This window comes from Ciona intestinalis, chromosome 7 (assembly GCF_000224145.3).
Source record: "Ciona intestinalis chromosome 7, KH, whole genome shotgun sequence".
In the NCBI taxonomy this organism is placed as follows: Eukaryota; Metazoa; Chordata; class Ascidiacea; order Phlebobranchia; family Cionidae; genus Ciona; species Ciona intestinalis.
Genome location: NC_020172.2, coordinates 4142778 through 4161273, shown reverse-complemented (window position 1 = coordinate 4161273; position 18496 = coordinate 4142778). Strand labels below are relative to the sequence as shown.

Below are 18496 nucleotides of genomic sequence, written 5' to 3'. Positions count from 1 at the left end.
GTGGCAGCGGGTCTGTAATTTATGACTATAGCAGTTCAGTAATAACGCCCATGTTTATGACTATCTACTAAAGCAAGCGACAGTCGTGGATTGAGGTATTACAGTTAAGTGTTGTAACTTAGTTCTTCAGCAGCTCAAGCAATGTTTGTACAGGTTCAATTCCTTTTATTCGTCTCGCTATAAAAGACGCTGGAAAATAGGAAAATTTTACAATTTTCTTCCGCATTTCGCAGACGTTTATAAGCTCGTAGTTTATAAGTGTCATAAATAATGGGATCGTGTTGCTCAAGGAAAAAAGACAAGCGCAACGGAAAAGGTAATTCTCCTAATTTATTGTTGTTTTGTGTATTATGCAATTTTATGTCTAATAAATTGAATAAATGTAAGTAAGTTACTCTTTCTCGTATGCGACGCACCGAGCGCCGGTATAACACGATTGTTCTGTTTCATATACGTTTCCTGTCTGAGTTCCCACGTATGCGTAACTTTGTAGACTTTTGTATTTTATATATCTTTTATGGCTGGTAATTTGGACGACACATTTTGATATGGACAGCTGCCGCTAAGAATCTTGCCACATACGCCAACAGACGTGGTAGTGACATCGAAACGGTATATCCTTTGGTAAAGTGGAGAACGCTTTAACTACTGTGTCACTTACGCTGCAAATACAACACTGTTGCAAATTTAATACCGACTACATTGTGACATAGATTCATTTATTTTCTCATCCCATTCGGCAGTAAACAAAGAGTATTTACACATTTATATAACCGTAGCTTCGCGATTCTAAAAGATCGCTGTTGTAATTGTTAAAAACACGATTAGCAAATACGGGTTTTAGGTGCTAACGGTATCCTATCTTATCCCACCATACTTTATATCAATAAACATATTACGACTTAATTCAGAACGTTCGTGTTTACGAAGTTTTTTCTGCTGCTGCGGCCGAAGCAAGAGAAACGAAGCTGGCTCTTCCAATCGACCGCACACACTCCCTGCTGAAGGTATGGTTCCGACCTACGACGTTACGGCTTGCAAACGACCAAAAATTCAAACGGAAACTGCCATGACGTCAACCACTGCGTGTATGATGACGAATTTTCACAGAAACGAGCGACCGACAGCGGTACAGTGTTCGTCTGCCACAGGACCACCCTCCTCGCCTTATTACATTCGATTAGACGAATCACGCAACGCTGAAAACGGGGAACGAATTCATGTTAACTCCGAACCGAAAGTTGTCAGAATTCGAGACGATGATTTGGAGACTTCAACCAAAATGTGATGGCAGTTTGTTTTCTCGCAGCACACTCAAAACTTCAAATTGCTTGTTTAAATATGCAATTGTATGTTTGGCTGCTTCTTCAGTTTTGATACTTTTATATATAAACCATGCCCACGGAGGCGTTACATTTTATATTCATATATGTTCCTTTCTATACCGTTTCTTCATAAAGTAAAATCATATATATATATTGCTTGTTAAAATAATGCACATTAGCGTTTTGTTTATCGACGCCTCTAACTATTACCAGTTTCGAATTTCCACAGTGGCCAACTGCTTTACAGTATTAAGCGTGCATACAGATTGTTGTTGCATCAATTTTGCATGTGCTTATGCCTTTAAATGCGTTAGTTTACTGTGAACACAGAGTCAGACAGTTAACGGGGTAAAACGACTTCGTAAAACTCGTAAAATTGTCATTAAACTTTTTAATTTGCTTTTGACTGCGTACTTCATATGGTAACGGATAAATAATCAGCTATATGACTTTATACGTAGGCGCAGGCCACTTGAAACGCTGAGCCTAAAGGCAATGGCTTATCTAGCGTGTAGTTATGAGATAAATTGGGTAGCCAGAGCGTGACGGTTTCGGCGAAGCATTTGGCGAGACCTTATATGTTCTAGCAACCTTGTAATAAAAACTGGTTGTACTGAACTCGCAGGGTATTGCAAAAAAACAGTTTTAGACATTTTTTACAACCGTATAATATCACTTATGCATGCGATGTGTTATACACTGCTTCAGGGATTAGGCATGGCACAACTTTTATTCAGTTCATTAGTTTCACGAGGTGTGGAATCAGTGCTGGTATATATTTGATTGTATCTCAAAAGTCATGGACTTTGTGATTACATCGGTACAGCAAGTTACTGACGGAAACCAAAACCAATCTTTGCCTGGAGATATTACTGTGTAAGTAGGCGTAGACCCAACTCTACTTTAATATTAGAAATATCTTATTAGCTCTGTGACCAATATCACTTTTATAGTATTGTTGGGTAAGATGGGATAGTGTTAGTACTTGAATCCCACATTCCCCTTTTGTATTTTGTCTTTCAGGTCGACTGAAAATGAGTTTCGGTCAAACACACCGCAAGAAAGTTGGTCGTTTTCAAGCTGTTTCCCGAAATGTGGAATAAATTCAAGATATTTCTGCACATGTGGTCTAGGTGTCGCTTTGCTGCTTGCTGGAAGTTGTTGTTTGATTCTGTATTTTGTTCAAAGTCGATTACTGCTTATTCCAGCTCTAGCACTGTTTATAGTTGGTAAGTAAAATCACAGTCTAGTAGGGTGGGGGAAAATGGGACACCATTTTATTATGTTTTCCCGTCCAATTTGGGAGTAAACAAAAAACATCTAAAGAACTATAAAATCTTATCCTCTCGACTTCCACAGACCGTTTTTAATCGTTTAAATCACGATCAGAATGTTTGTATATTACGTCCCAAGGTGTCCCGTCTCCCCCCACCCTACTATATGTAAAGGTATAGCATACTATGGATATAGTATGGTGGACAGAATACCTTTATCACGTTATATCTAAATATTCTAATCGTGTTTTAAACAATTAACACTGGTTTATGGGAGTCGTAAAGATATGGTTATAATTCCTTGAATGGTATTTGTTTAATACCAAATGAGATTAGAAAACAAAATAAAGTGTGTCCCATCTTTGCCCATCCTACTATGTAGCTTTAGTGGGCCATAGCAAAAGCTATATAGTTCAATGCTGCAGTTTTTGCCGATTACTGTTGCGGTTTATGTTGTCACGTACTTATGCCATAACGATTTTTGTATAGGAATGTGAGTAGAATGTTGAATTTACGGCACGCAGTAAAGCTGAACACGGCAATAACATAAGCAAACAACATAGAGTAAAGGTAAACTGAATTTAATACAATTTTTTGATCAGGCATAGTCGTTAGCTCAATTGGAGAATGGTACTGTAGGATTAAGATCCGCCACAGACAAGTACAGGCGAGAAGGGAACGCGAAAGAATCAGCGACGAAGATTGTGAGAGAGTCGCTCAAGCAGTACAGCGACAAATTGCAGCACAGGCGGCTGCAAACGACCAGCCCCCATCTTACTTCACACTCGCCGCCCTGCCGACTGTTTCGTCGCTTAGCAACGATGCTTACGTCACAGACGAGGAAGAAGCGCCCCCCTATACAGCTTACGATGTCACGAAAGATGTTTTACCATCGTACAGTGAAGCTACCAATAAGTTGCACAAACAATAAACAAAGTAGGGAAACGTGAACGACGTATTTGTTTTCATACCAAACATGCATTTTTTCGTTAATTGAACTTTACTTAATACTCGCACAGCACGCTACGCCTTGAAAATTCTGAAACTAATTAAATTGACCTCTGCTCTTTTTTGTATTTGCCACTGTTCCATTTTTTGTTGTGTTATAAATGTAATTTTCATCTGTTAGATTTTAAAACCTATGTTTTCGCAAATTAGCAACCTATATAAACGAAACCGCTCTAAATTGGATACGCCGGACACAGATGGTTCTGTTATTATGAATTGACCGGCTGTATAATGCTGTAACCTACTCCGGAAAGCCACAGATTTTAAACCAGAAATCCGCACCACAGACGGTAGTTTTTGCAAACAATGTTACCAGCTAATTATCTATTGATTCAGTGACCGCCTGGGGAATAGGATTTGGTAGGAATGCCATCTGATCTTAACTGAATTATAACGCACAAATAGGATAGCAACGCCGCGCCGCGGTATATACAAGTTTAGCTGTTACGTACAAAGTCAGTCTCCGCGATTTAGTGCTTGTGGTAAGTTTTGTGAAGAAAAGGTTTGTGAAACAGGAATTGTAAAGTAAGGTTTGTGTATGAATCATTTGGTAAATCCACCGTTCCGGTTCCGCAGTTTTGTTTGAATAGTGTTTATAAAGGTTCGTCGTAAAAGCAGGTTCCAGACAGCAGGTTTTTCGTAAGGTAGACTATTACTTGCGAATACAGTACTGGCCGCCCCAGAGAGCCCTGCGAATCTGTAAAGCCTGCCTTGAACAAATATTCAGTTTTATTGTGGCTATGTGAGGGCTTTGTCCTTTTGTTCGCTGTGTTTGTGCGACAGTAGAGTAATCCAAACCATGGACAATGTTCGTAGGAAACAAAAGGTATTTGGAAGGTAGCGAAAACAAAGCAAGCGAGAGTTAGAAGTGTTGTGTATAGATGTGTTCTCTTTTTGACAAGTTTCTATAGATCGCTAATAACTTGGATCATTATGAAAAACAGTTCGCTAAGTGAGTTGCGAAATTGCAAAAAACACCGCGGGCAGTTTTAGATTGTCGTCGTTGTAAGTCGATTGGAATTGGGTCATTTCCTATGCACATTGCAACCGCGGGGAGCGATTTATAAGGACCAACAAGGCTATAGCGCAGTGGGAGGTATATTTACGAATGACCGTTTTTTTTTTGTTAAATTTGTTTTCTTCAGTAATTTAACAGGAGCGAGAATTTAGAAACCGCCAGGGGCTCTAGGTCGACATCGTACCATCGTTATAGCTGTTGTATTCATAACTTTACATTTTAGCTCTTACGCATTTGATTTTCAAGCAAGCATAGACACCGAGCAAGCATAGACACATAGAAATAGGTTATTTATTAAAAAATACAGTTGTTGTTCTTTTTAACCTAATACGTTTTACTGTTTTTTTGATATGATCTCCAACACATTTTATTTTAGAGCAAGCACAGACATCGAGCTAGCATAGACGCATAAATATAGGACATAGGTTGTATAATAAAATATACAGTTGATGTTCTATTTAAATGGCAGCTCTAACTATGAGTGGTCAGATGCATGCTGATATTCCGTCAATGAACTCTGGAAATCATGGAAGAAATGGTGAACGCCGTATCAGTACTGTATCCGAATCAGTGCATCGACAAAGAGAGCAAAGACGACAAAATGCAGGAGTTGTAACTTACGAGAAACTAGCCCGTGCTTGCTGCACGTGTGGTGTGCTGGGCTGCGCGGCGGGGGCAGGACTTGTCATTATGTTTCTTATTGGTAGTTATACAAACGCGTTGGGGAATATTACAAATTTGGAGTTGATTTCAATTCCAGGATTCACTTTACTCGTTTTAGGTAGGTAATGTCGCATTGGTATAATGTTGTAGTTTTTTAAGGGGTGTTTTGTGTGTGCAATTAGACTCTATAGATAAATTTAAGCTGTGTGTAACCTACATGCTATTTACAGTACTGTAGGGTAGCATGGAACACCGTTAGCACCTAAATCTCATATTTTCTATTTGTGTTTACTACCAAATGAGACGAGAATAGGTATTGAAAACACGACCCATCTTACTCGTATCAAACCATGCTATTTATATAGCAGAAATTTGAAAACTAAATGCCAAGCTTAGTGTTTTCAATTCTTTAGGCATGATTGGAGCAATTGCTGGAATATTCTTTTGCTGGATTACGCCTCGAATCACAACATCCAGACCGCGTTGTACCAGACAGGACGAGAGATCTGCAGGTTTTGGTCTTGATTCCGACGGCGGATATTATAACCACGGAATGGTACTGGATGCACCGCCGTGTTACAGCGACATATCGCGGACGGCAAGTTCGCGGTCTTGGTGGACACGGGAGTTGGCGGAATCATTCCGAAGAACTGGAACGTTAAGAGCAAGTCAAAGACCACCCACATATTTAGATGCTACCAAACAAAAGACAGACCCGACAGAGGACGACGAGCCATGTCCACCTTCATATGAAGAAACTGTCATTTCTTCAGTGGCTTGAAATGAATTAGCAGGGTGGGGTAAAATGGGACATGTTTTAACTGTATCGCATCCCATTTGGTAGTAACAAAGATGTTTTACATAATTATATAGCTGTAGCCCCGCAAGGAAACTAGGTGCTAACGGTATCCCATCCTTTCCAAATATTATATTTTGCAATGTACAAGCACTGTTCCATAAACGTTATGCGTAGAAGTATTTTGCTTTGGCGATTGAGTTATACCACACATTTCCTTGTACTGGTCTGTTTTAGTAAAACCTTCCCTTTTTATTTATGCAATAGTTCTTTATGCACCGAAGAAGCTTTATTTCTCGTACATTTTATCTTCCCAAGACCAACTTTATCTTATCTTCGTTGTTTTTATGCAATATATTGCGATTATTCATCAGAAAGATGGTTTATTTTTTTAAGAAGCTCCAAAAAACGGAGTCAGAAAAGACACAGTTTAAATAAGTTCGTTGATGCAAGAAAACAGCAGATTTTGCGGGGAGGAGGATAAGGTATTGAAATGCAGAATTTTCATAACCTGCATTCAATTGCCGGCTATAGGTAACACCTTAACTGTACCAATGCTTACTGTAGAGTTGAAAATGAAATTGTAGAAATACTTTAACCGTGTAAGCTGCTGCCCCTTTGGCGCAGTGTAGTGGTAAGGGAACAAAAGCAACTGGTAAAATGAAAATAATAAAAAGGTGTCGGCGCACATATTGATGTAGGCAGTTTCAACGAACGCTCGCAAAGATTTTATAACAAGACAAGCAAATAACGCCAGCAATTGATGCTGACGAAACAGTAATTCGGTGTTTGTATGGCACAACGGAGAATGAAGGAAAACGTCAGTTATATGATTAAAACAGACGACAGGAACATTTCGTACATTTTGTTTGCTGGAAAGCAGCGCACAGTACTTTTGGCAAACTATACGTAACATCGAACCGTTGTCACGTTTTTTCGGCGCGTTTAAGCGGTTCGGAAGGTACCTCTGTCTGTGTAGGACTATAACCTGCTGGCGACGAACGCACAGGTGGAGAACCACCATAGTAACGTCTGCGACCATCGTTCTGGTAAGGATACCCGTCCTGCTGCCTTCTCCAACCACGGCGGTAATCGGGATGCTGAGAACGACCAGGCGGACTTCTTGAGGGCATAGGTGGGTGGTTATAGTACGGCCTAGGCCCCATGCGAGGGTCCCAGTCTCTTTCCATACCCGGCGGCACGCCCCGAAACTCCGGGGGTGGCGAACCTCGGTACTCGTGGTGCGGCCTACGGTACCTTTCCGGAGAAGGCCGGCGGTGCCTTGGAGGCGACCTCCTGAAGTCTCTGTGCCGATCATACTCATGTTCTCTGTAATGTCGATCCGTTGGACTCCTCCCTCTTCCCGGAGGAGGGATTCGATGTTCTGAGTACGGAGACCTCTGATGCTTTGTGAAACCTTCACGCTGACGATACTCACTGGGCGATCTTTCTCTTCTGTTCCAGGACTCGGCCGCAAATCTAATTTACGAGAAATAACACCGTTACAGATACACATAAGCTGCATTATGTACTGTTACATGACATGCAGCCTTACCTGTTAGCTTTCTCATCAGGGTGAGAATCAACAGTAGTCGGCTTGGTTGGTGGCCTGAGTTATACTTTAAGTTTTAACTTCAGCAAAACGTAGAAATGTTATACAACAAATACGATACATTACACATAAAAATAAGAAAAGAAGTGGAAATTTTATTCAAGATTTAAATCGATTTCACACACGATGATAAACGAACAACATTCTCATTCACTTGCACTTTCGTTTCCACCAAATACACGACGTTTCTGGATTACTAAGTCTCAAATTTTGGTCGGTAAACACTGGGGACCTGCTTCTACCCCGCAACACTGGATAATGCGTCTTAACTCGCTGATGGTCAACCGTATGCTCATAATCCTTATACGGCTCATGGTACCTGTACCTGTACCTTTGCCTGTAAACCTCACGTTCATAAGAACTATCAGCAGGTGGGTAGCTATGACTGGTTGCACTACAGTCACCATATGGTCCATATCTATGCCGTGACTGCATCGTACTAGCTGGGTTAAAGCTGGTACGCCCATACTCTTTATACTCGTGGCGTTTGTTAGACATATAAGGAGGGTTAGAGTTCCCATTTCTGTCTTTGTAACTGTGGTGATTTTGCCTTCTTTCTTTTCTATATTCCTGAGAAACGAACTTACATCTGTGATTGGAAGATTTCCCAATGCTGTGTCTACTGTTACCATTCCTGCATGCATCATATTAATTCGGAATGTTTTTAACTAGTGGCAAACAAAAAGATTTTCAGTGGAATGTTTTTAACTAGTAGTTTGAAACATGGAGTTTCTTTGTTAAAGTCTGTGCTAAAAAATATAGCTAAAGTCTGACCTATTATATAAAATAATTGCTTAGTTTAAACATATATTTAAATATTCAATTGAATAAATATTTTACAAAATGAACTGCAAAACATGATTGAACCTCAATGTACAGTCAGGAGCGTTTCAACTAAATGATAAAAAGATATTGGTTGTAAACATTTTTACAACATTATTAATATACAGTAGAACAATAGTTTATTTACCTGTTTGCTGATTTTGAGTCATTTTCTGCCGGTTTTTCTTTACTAGGTGAAGTATGTGGTTCATTGGTTTCTTTAGTAATTGGTGGCGTGGTTGACCGTTTCTTGTTTGTAAGTGACTATGTACAAAAATAGGTGTATGAATATAATATAAAGTCTGTTTATCTTTTAAAATACAATGGTGAAGACCATATTAAATAAAACAACAAGGGGGAAAATCAGCAAAAAGCGGCAGTCATTAAAACGTGGTTCAGGTGAAACAGTAGTAAAGTAATGCTACTATGCATGGTGTACAGTAGAATATACGCAACACAATTTTGAAAATAACTTCTGTCAAGAATTTTGCTAACAAATAATTTTAAGTTACTTTGTGTTGAATTTTTCTAGAACTCCCTGTGTTGTTTGGTTTTGTTGCAGGCGTTGTTGCTGTTGTTGTTGATTTCTTTACTTCTGTAGGATCACTTTTCTAAAACAACAAGTTAAACATTACTATTTAAACTTACATTATAAAATAAATAATCAGAAAAACAGAAATTAAACTTAAAATTACAGATAATATCAAAACACTTTTGCAAAATTGTCATACAATTACATAAACTATTTAAAAAATAAAATATTTTTACTTTTTTGTCATGTTCCCGTTTCTTTATAGCTACCCTGTATAACTTATGAAGTTTCTCAGCGTTGTATTCTGTGAACTTTGAAACAAATATCCACAAATTCCTGCAAAGTTTAGGATTTAATTGAATGTTGCTTGCTGAAAAAAACTGAAGATTCACAAAAAACTTATCACATTTACTAATAAATTAGGTTTTACAATATTGAAGAACACACTAAACATCAATATTGTGTCTTGTTAGCTACAATATAGAGCAGCTTGAATTTCAAAAAACCTTAACCTTAATTTTAAATGACACACCACTAATAACTAAACAACAACCTTCGCAACTTTTTGATTCTTTCTGGGTCGTGAAGCTCCCTCAAACATTCAATAACACGGTCCCCTATCTGTAATAAACAGCGCAGCGTGTGGTCAACCCTGATCTGCTCTTCACTGCCCTCTGGTGCCGGTGGTGGCCGATTAAGTTGCTTAAGTGCGCGCTTCACCGGTCGCAGACGTTCTTTACATTCGCGGAAAGTTTCAGCGTTTAATTCCCCCGAGAATTCGCTCGAGCCTGGTAGATACAAATTAAAAGTTTTAGTTAGTTTAGGTTTTTTGATATTTTGATTAAGTTTTTTTGATAAAGTAAGTTTAGTTTTTATTTAATTCGCTCGAGAATTCGCTTGATCCTGGTGGATACAAACTAAAACTTTCAGTTAACTTTAATAATATTTTGATTAAGTTTTTTGATTATTGAATTAAGTTTTAAGATGTTTTAATTAACTTTTTGGGTATTTTAATTAAATAAGTTTTAAAATATTTTGTTGGTATTTTGTTTCTTTTAGCTTATCTTATTTGGTGAATTATTATATGTGTTTCGTACAAATTTTATAGAATTTTTACAAAAATTGTGTTGTTACATTAGAATAATTCAAGTTGGTACTTGAGTAGACAGTAGACACGTTCTATTTAAAGAGTAATGTCGTAAAACATTTGAAATTTAATAAAAATACACTTAATATTTATTAAATAAATGGTTCTTCTACATACCGACAGGAACAGGATCTGATTTGATCGTAATATGAACCGGTCCTTTATTTTTATGCACCTTATTCTGCTGCTGATCCTAGAATAAAAACGAGTAACATTTTTATTTATTTTCAATACTCATTTTTACAGCAAAAAAATTGTTAAAAAAAATTAATTTGTATAATAAAAACTTCTAAAATTTTATTAAAGTTAAACTCAATTTGCCTAAAATAACTCCAAAACAAAAGTCGTATCACATATTTAAATTTAAAAATTGAAATCGCACCTTTGAGCTGCGTTTCCGACGTTTTTCCTTCGTACCGACCTCATTTAACTCCTGCTTAGTTAAATCAGCTTCAGCTGCTTTTCGTTTCCTACGTTTTCGTTTACCCTGTATGTTATTATGTATGTTACAATATTGTGGTTGTTGTAACATTATAGTGTTTTATATTTTGGTATTTGTACAGTATGTTACATGCATATGTAACAATGCAGAAGTAGTTGGACCAAATCTGGTCTGAACCAAAGGTCCTTTAGCATGCTTCAGTATATGATCGTAACAGAAATTGCTCCAACCCAGTGGTCACTAATAGGTTGTACAAATTTTCAGCCATACAGAAAACAATTACCCATCAAATTACATTTTTATAACTCACAAGCCTGGGCATGATATGCATAAATAAAGTTACCATAGACACTGTGCTATAGTTTCCATTTTAAAGAATAATTAAAAAATAAAACATTAACCTCATCATGTGTTGCTACGATTCCACCATTTTCATGTTTTGCTGAGTCATGGTTTGCGGCAGAAACTGCTGTGTCAGCATCTACATCACTTCCTGTCGCATCAACTCGAGCTTTTGATTTAATTTTTCGACTTCCGCGTTTCGATTTTGTTCCCTGTTTTAATAGTATGTTGTTAAGTAAATATGAATGTAACTTATTTATCCTCACGTGGCGGAGCAATGACAGTCCTTATAACACAGGTGTTCTGTTTCATACACCTCATGCCAGCTTAAGAGTTACCAAGTATGTTACTTTGTGGGTGATTATCAATGTTAAAATAAGTTACCCAAAAAGTGACTTTTGGCTGAAATTCTCTCACGGAAGATACTTACAAGAAAACTGTCTAAAGCACACACAAAAAAAACAAAAAAATTACCAACTAATCTCTACTCCTATTTTCTTACCTTATCTGTGACAGGCGGGGCTCCTGGTTTGGGGTCTTTGTGGGGAACCCCCTTTCTCCGACTCCGATGTGTGGGTGTGGGTTGGGGAACCCCGGGGTGATTTTGATCTTGAGCTTTACGTAAAAGTTTGATGAGATATTCAGCTCGACTTTGTAGTTGTTTCGCTTGTGGTTTCTCGTTGTTTGGACGAAGTATCTAGGATGGTGGGATATATGTCATGAATATATGAGTATGTATGTATATAAATGTTATATATATAAATTAGGGTGTTTTCAAGCATTTTTATAGTATAGTAAAGTGAGGGAAGATGGAACACCTGTTCATCCTATCTTCTTATCCAATTTGGTAGTAAACAAAGAGAATTTAAAGATTTATACAGCCTATATATATACATAAAGGTGTTCTGCTTATATACAGTAGAGTAGAAGAAGATGGACCGTGTTTTAATTATCTTTCTCGTCCCATTTGGTAATAAACAAAGGATATTTACAAAAATTTATATGTAAAAGTATAGCAATTTTACAGCAAGTACTTCATATTTTATCATTAACTACAAAGAATCGCAAAATTTTTATAAGATTTAAAAGTTGCAAGCAAAAAGTTTAGAAAGCCCTATAATAACACGTAACAAAAATTAAAAATTAAAAAAAAACACAAGAAACTAATAAGAGATTCTACCTTTGGGGGCAAAAAGTCCTAAAATAAACTATAATAACAGAAATTTAAACAAAAATTCACAAGTAATCAATAAAAGACATTCTACCTTTGTATCAAGTTTAAGTGAGGGATCGGCTTGTATTTGTTCCCAACTTCCCATCCCATATTCATATATTCCTATAAGCAGATGTGAATCATCACCCAACCCCCATGCACAGTCCCATACATACATTGGTCGAACCGGTATATTCAGGTGAAAACTGGAATAAACAGGTTTTGACTGTTTTTTACATAATTTTGTTTAGAGAAAACTAGGTACTTATTTATATGTTATAATATGTAGTTAGATAAAATTAAATAAAACATTTTCAATTTTTCGTTTAGAAACAAGACACAGTTATTTATTAAGTAAAAATGATAAAATAAGTTAAACATTTAAAAAAATACTTTTCATACACTGTGATTTTTTTGTGCATAAAAATGTCAGCTTTTTCCAAATACAACTCGAGCACAAATAAAATATAAATCTAAAAAACATTCACACCTAAATATATCTTACTTTTTCCTTTCCTCCGAATCTTTAGGAATAACATCAACAACAGGTTGAAGATCTTCTATGCATGCCAGGGTTGTTTTAACCGATACTGAAACACCAGCGAGACGAAATGAAGGCCCTCTACCTCTGCCATGTTTCTCTTCTTTTTCCTGAATATTTGTTGGTTAATTAGAGTTTTGTTAAACCTATAGATGACAATCCTTTTGTGGGAAAATGCATTGGTTAGATCTCATATCAAAGCAGACTAGAAAACATGGAATTTAAGCTCAATACTTATCAGACAAAAATAAAGTCAAAAAGATTATATATGAGATAAATAATTCGCCTAAAATGACATCAACGGTCTCTAATACATATAAAATATTAAAAAAAAACAATTTGTTTTGTTTTATATCAAATTCCACAGAAGTTAAACAATAAAAAACTTTATACAAATTTGGTGTATAATGTTTTAAAAACACCCACCAAAAGCATTCAAATAAAAACAAACAAATCAACTGCTAAAACTTACATTTCCATCTTGTGAGTTTTTAACTTCATTGCTCATCTGTATCAACCTTGAATGAAGTTGTTCTCCAAGTCTACGAAGATCTGCCTCTGATTGTTCGCTGAGTTCTGCATCACGAGCAATAGCATCCAACCTGATTGTGAAAAAAAGATGGGACACCTTCAGCACATAATATCCAAATACTCTGATCGTGTTTTAAACAATTAACAACGTTCTATGGGAATCGTGAGGATACTGTTTTATAACTCTTTGAATGTTCTTTGTTTACTATCAAATGGGATGGGAAAAGGGAATAAAAGGAAGTCCCATCTCCTCCCACACAACAATAAAAAAAATAATAAGTATACAACAATAAATTAAAAAGTTTTTCCCCCCCAAAAAACAACGGCAAATTAGAATGTATTTTTAATTACGCTAACAAAATACAGCACTATAAGTTTAACACTGTACAGCATTTAATAGCCCACTCACCTGTTTAATGGATCACCAAACTTCCGGAAACTTCTGACGAACTTCCGAACTTCCGCAGTGGTGAATCCCTTCACATAATCTTCCCCTTCCACTCCTCCGGATCGTGGAGGTCTTCCTCTCCTCTTTGGCAACGATTCATCATCTTCTTCATCCGAAGATGCAGAATCTGATCCATTTTCGCTGTCACTTCGTCCTTGGGTCTGAAAATTTAAGAAAAATCAACAAAAAAATATATTAATTTAAAAAAAAAAAAAAAATTGAACAGAAAAATATAAATTTCAACAAAAAAATAAAAACATTTTTTTAGGTTAAAACCTAGAAAAAAATTAAAAACTATCCTTAAAAACTTTTCTTACCTTCATTTTCTTCCTTGCTCTTCTTGGAAGGTAAAGCTCGGCTTCTTGTTTGAGTCGATTCTCCTCCTCGATCTTCTTCCGATCCTTCTCAGGGATGATGTTCTCCCAATCTTTGCTCACCTGGATCGGCTCCTCTTCATCAAGAGTGAATGTAGCAACCTTTGAGGAACAAGAGTAAAAAAATGAATGTGCACGTAGTTTATTAAAAAAAAAATGTGCACATAGTTTAATAGGAAAAAATGAATGTGTACATAAAGTTATTAGAAAATAGAGTGCAGGTAGTTCATTGGGAAAAAATAGAGTGTGCCTGTAGTTTATTAGAAATAAATAAAAGCACAATCAGTTTTTTACCTTTAGGAAAGTTGTTATTCTATGTGGTTGAGGTCCTACAGCGTGAACTTACTAAGTATAAAAAATCGGCAAACTTACATTGAAAGCAGACAGTAGTTCATCCCCCACTCCCATGCTTGGTTGATCTTGTCTCGTTTCTGCTCGTCTTAATATTTCATCTATGTCACATTCGGGTTCTTTTTCCTCACCCTCCGCCTCCTGCAGTGATGCCAGGTATTATAAGGCAAGTGTTGCCAGTGATATTTAAAAAATAAATTTTTGAAAACTTATTTTTTTAAACAGAGTTGCAAACTTTATAAAAATTAAAATGATTCGATAATATATAAATTTTATAGGTTTATATTAAGTTTTACAAAACAAAAATGATTATTTATACAAACAAAATAACAAAAATACCTGAAACAATTCTTCTGCACCAAATTTAAGGATAGCGCTTAATTCATCTTTATTAAACGGGTTGTTTGTTGTTGAAGATGGAGTGGAGGTTTTGAAGAGGACCGTCTTCCCGGATGTGTCCATCCTCTGGATCACAAGATGATCAAGAACCATCTTCTTCTTTGCTCTTTCAATAATGTCCTCTTCCACACTTCCAGCACACACAAGTCGGTATATGTTCACCTGGTAGAGTTGTAGATGAATTATTCGCTAAATATAGTATTGTGGGGTAAGACCGGATACCGTTAGCACCTAATTCCCATTTTTCCTGATATTGTTTTGAACAACTAAAAGAGACGAAAACAGCTCCTATTATACTAGACTCTTCTAAACGGTGAATAAGTGTAAAAATTTTACATGTTATGGGTAATAGGACCTAGACCATTGGCCCATTACCGCAAATTTCAACATTTATCTACCTGTTACAAGAGTTTTGGGGCAATGTGCCATATTTGGTTTAAATTTTAGGTTCTTCTCACCCGTATAGAACACACACCTGATTCTTTTGTCCGATCCGATGAGCTCTTGCTTGCGCTTGAAGATCATTCATTGGATTCCAATCCGAATCGAATATGATGACGGTATCGGCAGTTGCGAGGTTGATCCCAAGACCTCCTGCTCTCGTCGAGAGGAGGAAGCAAAAGTCCTCTGATCCTTCAGCGTTAAAGTGATCAAGTGCTCGTCGACGAAGATCGCTGCTCACTGATCCGTCTAATCTCTGGGAGGATAAAAAGATTTTGAAAAGAGGACTTTTTTGATCTTAAATATATTTTGACTGAAAAATGTTTTATAAAAAAATATGACAAAAGAAAAATTAGAAAAAAAAGGAAATACGAAAAACAGAAAATTAAAAAAAGAAGAATCTTATAAAAAAAATTGTAAAAAAAAGAATCATATAAAAAAAAGAAAAAAAGAAGAGAAATATAAATAATAGTTACCTGAAACTGCAGCCTCCTGACCACGAGGTATTCCTGTATGATGTCCAACATCCTAACCATCTGTGAGAAGATGAGGACTCGGTGTCCGTTCTCCTTTAATCGGATGAGGAGTTTATCAAGTAGAATCATCTTCCCACTGTTCCTTAGCAGGACCTGGATGTTGTGGGGATTATTTATTAGAAACTGATACTTTTTGTAGTATTGGTATTATATATAGTAGAGTCGGGAAGATGAGACACCTTTTCGTTCTACTTTCTCATTCCATTTGGTAGTAAACAAAGAACATTCAAAAAATATAAAACTGTATCCTCAAAACTTCCGTAGACCATTCTTATTTCCCTACTATGTAGTAAATTGAAATTAACCACTTTGCCCTGGCTCTAGCTTAAAAAAAACCAAACAATTAAAACAACCACCACCCTAAACATTACCTTCAGTAACATCTCTGAGCTTGTGGCTTCTGTTTCAGGAGCTTTTACAAGGAAAGCATGATTGCAACATTTCTTCAACTCCATGATGATGTTACAAAACGAAGTAAAACTACCACGACCACCTTTCGTAAGAGCAGCGTAGTTTTTCGTCAACAACCACCTAGTAAACAAAGTTATCTTAAATTTCAGGTATTCTTCAATGTTTTTAAAAAAGTGCATCTAATTACATGTTTAAGTTATGTAAAAAAATTAGGCTTTAAAAAATAGCTAAGTACAAAGCAATCTGAGTTCTTGTGTATGCTGAAAAACTATAACAATGTCAATCAAATATATGTGCTTATCAAAACTTTTTTATTAAATAATGGCTGAGTGTAACAACCACTGACGGTCATAAATTTTATTTATTCTTCCGAATATGATAGTGAAGAAGAAAAAACAGAGAGAAATAAATTAGCAACAAACTAATTGTTGAAATTATGCTAGGAAAGGCCTTTTTTTACAATGAATAATTCTACTTTAATAAAACAACAAATAAACAGAAAAGTTGCACACGACTCACTTATAATATTGTTTCTGCAATGAAGACATAGGAACTCGCAATATTTGTTCAACTTTTGACGGCAAGGACTTTTCAACTTCTTTCTTCACTCGTCGAAGTAAAAAAGGTTGCAACACTTTGTGTAATGAGGTGTATCCTGAATCACGGTTCTTTGCGTGCTCTTCTTCAAAATCAGACCATGTTTCAAACCTGGAATGTATTAACGTAACAAATATACTACTGTACTGTGGGGTAAGATGGAAGACCTTTTGCACACATTATCCAAATATTCTGATCGTGTTTTAAACAATTAACAACGGTCCATGGGAGTTGTGAGGATATGGTTTTATAATTCTTTGAATGTTCTATGTTTATTACTAAATGGGAAAGAAAGAATGAAAAGGTGTCCCATCTCCCCCACCTCTTTAAGAGTCCTGGGGACTGAAGCTACAGTTGTGTGAATATTTTTTGTTTACTATAAAATGGGATGACAAAAACATTGAAAATGTTACTCATCTTACCCCACCCTACTGTAACAAATACTTACTTATCAGGCATAATGAAATGCAGTAGGGCCCATAACTCTTTCAATGAGTTTTGAAGCGGTGTACCGGTTATAAGAAGGCGATGGTTTGATTTGAATTCTTTCAACGAACTGTATTTAAAATAAATATATTTATTTGTGGATATTTTGGAATATGGTAGATTTTCAATTCACTTTTTTATCTTAAATTTTTGTATGGCTGGCAATTTTAAGAACCCATCAGTGCAGTGCAATAAAAATTATTAGTAATATGATCACTCCCAAGTAATTTGATTATTCCCTAATGACGTCTTGCCAGATTACTGACAAAACGTTGGAAATACTATGATTTTTTATACCAGATGAAATGTTGAAGAAAGTAAAATACGAACCGATAAAGAAGAGAATCATCATTTTTGAGCCGATGTGCTTCGTCTACAGCAATAACAGCCCATGAATGAGAACCAAGAAAGGATTTATCTTTAAGTAGAATCTCATACGACGTTAACACAGCGTTGAACTTGTAATGTTTGTTGGGAAACATCCATTCTACTTCACGGATCTGGAAAGGGAAATTTATTGTTTTAAAACATTTTATATGGGTGAGATCTTATCGCAAGGCATGCCAAGGGGGCATCACATGCAGACCAGAGGTTGCCCATAGTTTAATAATTTAATATTTTCCATATAGGTGAGACCTAAACCCTTAAGGAAGTTGGCCCATAGTTTAATATGAGTGAGGACCAACAGTAAAACATTCAATAGGGCCAGAGTTATACTATTTTAAAATATTCTATTTGGGTGTAATGCAGATAAGACAGCAGAGTTGTCCCATTATCCCACATTTTATTATATTCTATTCTATATTGGTGAGGTACTATAGAGAGGCATATCCGGTGATCTGGGATATAGGCCAGAGTTACCTATATTTTAATAATAACATGTACCTTTTCTCCCATATGTTTAAATTTAAATATGTTTAAATTAAGCAAAGATTGTGTTTTGATCTGACCTGATATATTAAATTCTCACATATTTTCTACAAAAGCATATATATCTGCCAAACAATGAGACAGTAGAATAGATTATTTGTCAATGTGTGTGCAGCTGCTCTTCATATTATTGTTATTTATGTTGTTTTTTAAAAAAGACATCAGTTTTCACAGAAGGCAGTAAATTTGAGGCTGTTTACAGTTGATAACTTGATTGCTTTTAAATTAAATTCATCGCCAAATCATTTCCTAAAATT

At 36.2% G+C, this 18496-nt stretch overlaps 4 protein-coding genes across 5 annotated transcripts in view; 3 read left to right on the top strand and 1 right to left on the bottom strand.

Annotated features, from left to right (window-relative positions):
• Positions 1–3705, top strand: part of LOC100185285 — a 6541-nt gene extending 2836 nt beyond the window's left edge. Inside the window, exons 2-4 of the mRNA XM_002130543.4 lie at positions 2080–2201; positions 2349–2554; positions 3202–3705. Coding sequence (XP_002130579.1) covers positions 2125–2201; positions 2349–2554; positions 3202–3530 — 612 coding nt within the window. The 5' untranslated portion in view covers positions 2080–2124 and the 3' untranslated portion in view covers positions 3531–3705. The remainder of the gene's footprint in view (positions 1–2079; positions 2202–2348; positions 2555–3201) is intronic.
• On the top strand, positions 19–1724 carry LOC100182971. Its single transcript, XM_002130502.4, has 2 exons — positions 19–316; positions 912–1724. The coding sequence occupies exons 1-2, from the start codon at positions 271–273 to the stop codon at positions 1286–1288; spliced, it is 423 nt and encodes a 140-aa protein (XP_002130538.1). The 5' UTR covers positions 19–270; the 3' UTR covers positions 1289–1724.
• Positions 3706–3986: 281 nt separating the features above from the next.
• LOC100178244 lies at positions 3987–6461 on the top strand. The gene is made up of 2 exons (XM_002130562.5): positions 3987–5406; positions 5702–6461. The coding sequence occupies exons 1-2, from the start codon at positions 5088–5090 to the stop codon at positions 6067–6069; spliced, it is 687 nt and encodes a 228-aa protein (XP_002130598.1). The 5' UTR covers positions 3987–5087; the 3' UTR covers positions 6070–6461.
• Positions 6451–18496, bottom strand: part of LOC100180620 (chromodomain-helicase-DNA-binding protein 1) — a 32104-nt gene continuing 20058 nt past the window's right edge. For both annotated transcript variants that reach the window (XM_026834959.1, XM_018812636.2), the window contains exons 16-38: positions 17640–17809; positions 17272–17379; positions 16746–16934; positions 16187–16346; positions 15756–15908; positions 15314–15535; positions 14779–15000; positions 14461–14580; positions 14032–14190; positions 13676–13875; positions 13208–13337; positions 12700–12845; positions 12247–12400; positions 11484–11678; positions 11041–11193; positions 10580–10684; positions 10315–10390; positions 9604–9838; positions 9287–9386; positions 9031–9129; positions 8667–8782; positions 7640–7693; positions 6451–7563 (exon numbers count right to left, since the gene is read on the bottom strand). In XM_026834959.1, the coding sequence (XP_026690760.1) occupies positions 7011–7563; positions 7640–7693; positions 8667–8782; positions 9031–9129; positions 9287–9386; positions 9604–9838; positions 10315–10390; positions 10580–10684; positions 11041–11193; positions 11484–11678; positions 12247–12400; positions 12700–12845; positions 13208–13337; positions 13676–13875; positions 14032–14190; positions 14461–14580; positions 14779–15000; positions 15314–15535; positions 15756–15908; positions 16187–16346; positions 16746–16934; positions 17272–17379; positions 17640–17809 (3819 nt within the window). In that variant the 3' untranslated portion in view covers positions 6451–7010. The remainder of the gene's footprint in view (positions 7564–7639; positions 7694–8666; positions 8783–9030; positions 9130–9286; positions 9387–9603; positions 9839–10314; positions 10391–10579; positions 10685–11040; positions 11194–11483; positions 11679–12246; positions 12401–12699; positions 12846–13207; positions 13338–13675; positions 13876–14031; positions 14191–14460; positions 14581–14778; positions 15001–15313; positions 15536–15755; positions 15909–16186; positions 16347–16745; positions 16935–17271; positions 17380–17639; positions 17810–18496) is intronic.

What these genes read in the sequence shown, in the direction of transcription:
- LOC100182971 (XM_002130502.4), top strand. Translation starts at nt 271, where the DNA reads ATGGGATCGTGTTGCTCAAGGAAAAAAGACAAGCGCAACGGAAAAG. An exon ending in AGACAAGCGCAACGGAAAAG is followed by an intron (nt 317 to 911) that starts GTAATTCTCCTA and finishes GACTTAATTCAG; the next exon opens with AACGTTCGTGTTTACGAAGT.
- LOC100178244 (XM_002130562.5), top strand. Translation starts at nt 5,088, where the DNA reads ATGGCAGCTCTAACTATGAGTGGTCAGATGCATGCTGATATTCCGTCA. An exon ending in ATTCACTTTACTCGTTTTAG is followed by an intron (nt 5,407 to 5,701) that starts GTAGGTAATGTC and finishes TCAATTCTTTAG; the next exon opens with GCATGATTGGAGCAATTGCT.